The sequence below is a fragment of the Filicampus tigris genome, chromosome 4 (assembly GCF_054856515.1).
Source record: "Filicampus tigris isolate MCC_2025a chromosome 4, RoL_Ftig_1.0, whole genome shotgun sequence".
Taxonomy (NCBI): domain Eukaryota; kingdom Metazoa; phylum Chordata; class Actinopteri; order Syngnathiformes; family Syngnathidae; genus Filicampus; species Filicampus tigris.
The window spans coordinates 1,367,501-1,375,000 of record NC_141220.1 but is presented as its reverse complement, the minus strand read 5'-3'; the positions used below and the strand labels follow the sequence as shown (position 1 = coordinate 1,375,000).

General features: G+C 38.7%; 1 protein-coding gene across 2 annotated transcripts in view; it reads right to left on the bottom strand.

Moving 5' to 3' along the window:
• ciapin1 (cytokine induced apoptosis inhibitor 1) overlaps positions 1 to 7,500 on the bottom strand; it is a 49,454-nt gene that overhangs the window by 4,588 nt on the left and 37,366 nt on the right. For both annotated transcript variants that reach the window (XM_086027421.1, XM_086027420.1), the window contains exon 7: positions 5,599 to 5,720. In XM_086027421.1, coding sequence (XP_085883547.1) covers positions 5,599 to 5,720 — 122 coding nt within the window. The remainder of the gene's footprint in view (positions 1 to 5,598; positions 5,721 to 7,500) is intronic.

Genomic DNA, 7,500 nt, shown 5'->3' with positions numbered 1-7,500 from the left:
AAATATGCAAAAAAAAAAAATGTGTTCTGTCAGATCAAAGTACATTTTTTTATGTAATCCTAAGTGAAGTCACCTCGAATTCTATTACATAAGGCGCGCCTCCCCTCCAGGAGGCTGCCATGTTTCGCCGCCATCTTTCTGCTTCGGGTACCCTAAGGAGAAACTTAGCCAACGTAGTTCCTCCACATCACGACTACAGCGTGTGTAACAAATGCAAAGCCCTCACTTGAGGGACTACTAGAAGTCATTTATGATAACAATTTGCTTGTACCTCTGCTGAAGAAATTGGTGTTGTGAAGTGTGGTCTCTCTGAGGCACCGTAGTGCACATGCTTCAAAATGCACGCACTTTGGCCTTAGGTCGTTCTATTAGTTCACCACTAGATGGCACTAAATTCTACACATTGGGCTTAAAATAATGTTTCGACATTTAAAAAATTGGATGAAAACGTTTTCATTTTATCACAAGTGGATAGTCAAAGAGGCCAAGAAATATACTTTCAAAGCAAAATGAAAGGTGCGCTTCCACACCATGGATGTACAGTATGTTCCACACAAGCAGAAATACAATTGTATACACCTTTCTATTCTTTATTAGAAATTGGCGATTCCAAAATCAATGAAAAACACCATCAGTGATCTTTCACAAAAACAACTACAGTATAGTATTTGTATCCTTTTCATTTTGTTATTACACTAATAGTAAAATCCGCAAGGTAGGGACTTAAATCAGCAATACTCATAGCCATGACATCTGCTAGGACAGGTAAAGTGGAGTCGAATTCATTTGAAAAGAAGCATTGTTCATCTCTCCTTGACCTAATGATGTAATCCAACAACGTGGCATGAAGGTTACGAGCAGGGCTCTAGCCAATGTGGCGCATTGGGTGAGATTTGCTATGGCACCACCCCTCCGTTGATTTACATGCGCTTACAAAAGAAGTTGAATTTTTAACATTGCCTTTCATTTAAAAGATAACATGTCACGCCATTTCAAATAGAAAATGGAATATCTGCTTCATTTCATGACTGATTTCCTCCTGTCAATTTGACAGCAAGCAAAGTCAGCAGGTACCTCACTTGGTCCTCTACAAATCAGCTATGTACAAATTCTGTCAGTCAGAACTGAAGGCCAATTAGCAGTGTAAGCAGACAGAGGCTCATCCTCAGGTACAGGGTTTGGTGGGATTTCTCAGTGAGGCATTTCTAAGAAAAAGAAAATAGCATGGTCATAAGTACCGTATTTTCCGGACTATAACCCGCACCTTTATATAAGCCGCACCCACTCTATTTTTAAAAAATATAATGAAAAAAAACAAGCCGCACCTTTATGTAAGCCACACCTATGTTGAAAAAAATGTATATTTACTCAACTTACAGAACGATTTTGAACTGTAAATGTACTTGTATGTACCTGAACAGATTCTTTCCTAACAATGCCTTTTAACAAAGCAGCAAATTTGCTGATTAAAACGGAACAGAACCAAGAGAAAATAAACAGTACTTATCTTCATTTCACTGCCCGCTGCCAATCCAGTTTGTCAGTTAGCATCCACCCTTTATTGCTGTATCTCCGCATACCACCTAACAGTAATTCATAACCTAGTGCATAGCGCCCTCGCCTGCTGAACTCCTCCACCTGCATTCACATCTTGCTAATGGCAATTGTATAAGAGTGCTTGGGTAATCGAGTACATTTTTCACAGAAGTTTGGCTGGAACTGCATTGAAGCAGAGCATATCGTCGCTGTCCTGTGAAAAAGACTTATGTCCATTTTCCTGTTTTTCACAGGACAGTCACGATATCTAACTTTGCACAGCATATAGCAGGTAGGCTAAATTAATAAATTATGGACTCTGTAGAGAAAATTTGCATAAAAGAACAGGTGACCGGATATGAGTTTAGTTCTGTTATGGCGTACGTCAGTGAGGAGGACTGGCCGATAATCTTAAAAGTATTCATAAAAATATTTGGAGTAAAAGTTTTGTCAGTTTTCACAATTGAGACCTGAGTTTTGATTTGGACTTTTGAGGTCTGCACACCAAATGCTCTCAAAATTACATGACCGGTAGCTCTTCTTAATCAAACACCTAATCTAAAATGAAATTCCTATACAATAAACTGAAATTTGTACTTGTTTGAAATTACCCCAGTGAAAATGTTCTAGACACAAAATTACAGTTTGTTGCTATGCACAATGTAAATTTAAAAAATAAATACAGTTAATTATATACAAAAGTAAAACCAATTGTTTATTCGTTATATTGTACAATTTTTACTGTTTAATAAAACACTTGAGTCAAGTCCCCATGATTAAAATGCAAAAAAAAATTGCTCTTCAAAATTAGAACTTGCTTTGATTAGTAAAACTGCTCCGGAAAGAGTTTTTTTTTGTTTGTTTTCCCGAGCCTTGTGAAGCCTTGTAAAAACAACAATGAAAAGAACAGCTATGTAATCTCTGGTGATCTTATTACACTGTTTCTTCAGTGTAAACAAAAAAGGTTAATTACGACAATTTCTTGTGACAGAATTTGTTATTGTCATTTTTTACGTTATTTTCATAGAGATTACTTGGATTATTGTTTCAGTTCAATTGATATTGTTGGGCAATAACTGAATTTGTACATTCCCATTTTATATTTTTGTCTAAGTTATTCACCATTAATACAGTAGCAATTTTTTCACTTAACACTTATTTGGAGGGATAATTTGTACTTTTACTTGAGCCATATACAGTACTCTTGAGCACAAATTGTTGCTACACTACCCACCTCTGATTGTATTGCACCAACATTTTTATGCAAATGATATTTTACTCAGATTTTCCCAAATAGTTGATACAAATGACACTCAGCCTAATTTCCAAGTCATCAACCATTAGAATATATTTAATGTTTTTTTAACAAACCTCCCAAGAATAATTTCAAATGCACTGTTACAAATTATCACACACAACAGAGTTTCAAGACATTTCAAAAGTTGTAAAGAACTGAAATTAGCCATTTGTTGAATTTGTAGCATTATGGGCTCATATTTCCTGAAATCAAACCTATTTCAATCACAAACATCTGAAAGGGTCTGGTTACATTTTAACATGGTACGCCTTGTTCAATAGCAGCTTCACAATTCTTGCAATTCATTGAACATTGAATTGTGTTATGTTCAATGTTAATTTTCCATCCATCCATCCATTATCTGTACCGCTTATCCTCACAAGGGTCGCGGGGCGTGCTGGAGCCTATCCCAGCTGTCTTTGGGCAGTAGGCGGGGGACACCCTGAATTGGTTGCCAGCCAATCGCAGGGCACACAGAGACAAACATCCGCACTCACAATCACACCTTGGGGCAATTTAGAGTATCCAATCAACTTACCATGCATGTTTTTGGAATGTGGGAGGAAACCGGAGTACCCGGAGAAAACCCACGCAGGCACGGGGAGAACATGCAAACTCCACACAGGGAGGCCGGAGCCGGGCTCGAACCCACGACCTCTGAACTGTGAGGCGGACGTGCTAACCAGTCGACCACCGTGCCGCCAATGTTAATTTTCAAGTTTGTAAATTGTGTTTGCGCACCTAATAGTGGCCAATGTTATTTGCGTGCATACGTGTAAAAATAGTAATAGAGTCAGAAACAGGAAGTATCTCGATTTTATGGAAACCCCACCAGCTTTCTCTTGTGGTTCATTCTTGTCCAAGCGTCGTCTGTAAGTAACTTAGACAATTGTGTGTAATGAGCATGCAACATTTATATGTGAGCTGAATTGTGGATGATGTTGTTGACTGAACGTACTAATCGCTATCGCTACAGCAAATCGTGCTCGTTAGCATAGGCTCATCTTGTTCATGTCAATGAAAATACATGTGTATGTAGTGCATAGATTGATTGTACTTTCTGTTTCTTGTTGCAGTTCCACAATATAAACGGGCAACTTCGCTGCACGCCTGGAGTCTGTGGAGTTTGTTTGTGAACGTGTATCTGTTTGGATAAGCTAGCTTCCTCGACTAGCGAGGCCTTAATAAACTGAGTGTTTGTAGATTGTCTGCTTGGATTTCTTTCCAGGATATCAGAATAGCTGCTGTTTGAATGTGAAAGCCCTCCCGCCCTCACAGATCTTTAACTTGAGGGAGCTCCAAAGGTTCTCAACAGCGTTGAGGTCAGGGGAGGATGGGGGCCACACCAGGAGAAATAACAGCCAATAATGGAACATGAGATTGTTCACCGATGAGTGCCTTGCAATGCTGGATGGCAGAAATGTATAAAGTAGTGGACGGTTGGTGGACGGCCACCATGTCAAGGCTGCGATGTCGCAAGAGGGTAACAGGGTTATGTTTTGGGCTGCAATCATAACATTATAATGCTGCAAATTTTCACTTCTTTACAACCTATATCATGTCTTGAAACTCCATTGTGTGTAATAAATTGAAAGAGTGCAGTCCGTCTTCCCCCGCCGAATTGAGTCGTGTGGAAGATCCGTGGCGTTGCCTTAGTTACCATGACCACATTCAGAGTTTCAAATGGGTCAAAATAGTTAAAGCTTGTGGCCAAAATGTAGCAACCATTCCTTGTCGGGTACATTCAAATCATGAATTTGATCCAGATTATTCTTTTTGTTCTCGTTCACGTCCTCCACTAATTTCCTCATCATTTAAAAAAAAGAAATTCTTTCTAGCTGGGTTTGAACATAGGCCTTGCGTTTTTGAAAAACTGCACAAGGAACAAAGATAACACCAACACAATTATTTATCTTTGTTCCTTACTGTTAAAGTTTGTTCTATGTGTTGTTCATTGCAAAGAATTTGCTTCACACTAGTTTGTAAGATTTTTTAAATTGTTTTCATTATTTATTCTTTATTAATAGTTATGTTACACCTGTATTTTGACTCCATCCTATGGCTCATTTGGTTTAAATTATTGATGTTTTGTTATTAGTGACATTTTATATCGTGAAAAATAATAGTTGAATTAATTTTTTTTGTAGATGGTGTTGTTCAATAAATAAACATTTATTACCACAAATAACAGAAAAAAAGTACAGAAAGTTTTTAGATAATTGAGGAGCTTTTGAGCAGAAGCCGCTGAAGGCGACAACGCAAGGAGAGGACTTGTCTGAACAGGTGTGGAAGCGCCGCATCTTGCATATTCACTGACACAAACGTACGACCAGCATGAGAGCTCTTTTCCACGTTTGAAAGGTGCAGCCCTCAGTGCACACTGGTAGTCAATTGGCGTATTCGTTTATTTGTGTGTGCTATCTGGCCCAAGCACTCTATGCAAATGTTCCTGGCCCAGACCCTCTGTCAAATTTTACATCCCAATGTGGCCCGCAAGTCCAAAGGTTTGCCCACCCCTGATATAGAATGAGCTTTAGTCATTGTTTTGTCATGATTTCATTTGTTATGGAAGAGTTTTGCGGCGTTTGAAGTGCTTATTACATAGTTTCTAGAATATTCCACCAAGATGGCAGCCATTTGTCTCATTGTTATTAGAAGTGTTTCTCAAAATATCAAATCTGATTCTGTATCAAGATGTATCTGGATATGAACGCTTGTTGAGGACCCCTGCAATAAAGTCACTTCCTACAGTGCTAAAAACATACCAGTTCTTGCAGGCTTTCTTCTTTTTGCTTGCGCCTGGCCCACAGCTGGGGGCTTTAAGATACACTGGATCAGGCTTCTTCAAATCTTCTTCATCAAGCAGAGCATCAGAATCCACTAGGTCCTAGTAGAGCAGGGCAGAGTAGGTGTGAGTAAGTCATGTGTGCACGTCTCAAGTCTTGACCTTCAACTTTCAAGCAAGTCCCACGCTACTGTGGTAAAACTAGACCAAGTCAAGTCCCTACTAAAGATCAGACAAGTCATCGACCTTGCTCAGCCCCAACATATGGTATAATGGAGTGATGAGAAATGTTTTTGCAGTACTGATCGTAAAACACAAGGGTGGCATGGTGGACAACTGATTAGCAAATCGGCCTCACAGGACAGCGGTCCAGGGTACGATCCTGGGCTCCGCAGCCTTCCTGTGGGGAATTTGCATGTTCTCGCCGTGCCTGCGTGGGTTTTCTCCCACGCATGGAGTACGCCACCTATAGCTCGAAAACGGGTGGGAGAGGCCCCAGCACGCCAGCCACCCTCGTGAGTATAAGCGCTTCAGATAATGGATGGATGGATGGAAGGATAAAACAACAAATACTATTTACACCTCATAAAAGTTAAATGAACAACAAAAGAGAGTATGACATTTATTCTAAAGTGGGCTGCACACATACCGACAATTGGAACACATTTGAGTGTAATGCTAGTGCACCCACCCCTCTCCCTCATATTTAGACATTTTTTCAATGCAATATTAATCACAATAATATGTTTCCACTAGTGGAGGCGCATAGAACATATTACTGTAAAGCAGTGGTTTTCAAACTCTGTGCCGCGACACACTGGAGATACACACGAGATATTGTCAGGTGTGCCGTGGGAAATGATCTAATTTGTGTGCCTGTGCGGTCTAGCGCCTGGAGCGTAATCATGGCTTAACTACATTGTAGTACTCTTCCTTACCAGCATGTAGCAGCAGCAGGTAGCTAATTGTCTTTGTTTAGAGACAAGCGAATTAGTGACCATTTATCTGTTTATCCAAACAGGCCCATGTTTCACACTGAGTAAGTATCAATACGAAACATTATAAAACACTTTTTCTTTTATGTTTATTTAATTCCTGTTCAAGACTTTATAATATAACGTTATTCTTCAATGTTAAAAAACTGCTTATATAAACAATATAACACTTATATATTGTTAAAATAAGCTTTTATTTCCACAATTTCAGCTGGTGGTGTGCCGCGGGATTTTTTCAATGAAATAAATGTGCCTTGACTCAAAAAAAACCCCCACTGCTGTAAAGAACATTTTTGGGTTGACTTCCCTTTTCAATTTTTGCCGCGGTACTGTTTCCTTTTTTGTCTTCTTTTAAAGTTATATAAAATAAATGTCAGCCGCTACTTGTTCCGAACAAAGTTGTTATTACAGCAAAATATTTTACAACTTTATCTTGAGTCACTGTCAATCTTCTCTTAATACGGAAGTACGGTATGCCAATTGAGACGACTAAACATCAGCAAATATGATCATGCTGTACCGTACCAAAAAAGGGTGCGACCAGATCTTGTGCTAATGCAACCAACTAAAAAAGTTAGTAGCAGCTAGGACTGGCCAATATGACTGAAAAGTATATCATGATATAAGTGTTCCAAATTGGTCAATATTGATATATATTGATTTTTTTCTTTTTTTAACTATTGAAAATAATAACCAGGAGAAAAATGAATTGAGGTTATTTTATTGAAACATAAAACACAACCTTTAATAAGAGGTCAACATAACTAAGAAAGAGTAAAATAAACTGGTGAATATAAAGATTAAATAAACTTCGTTTTAAAAATAATTTGCTTAGCGGGCGAGCTGGGCGATCTGTCTGAAAAACTGTCACAATCCAAGTATTTCAT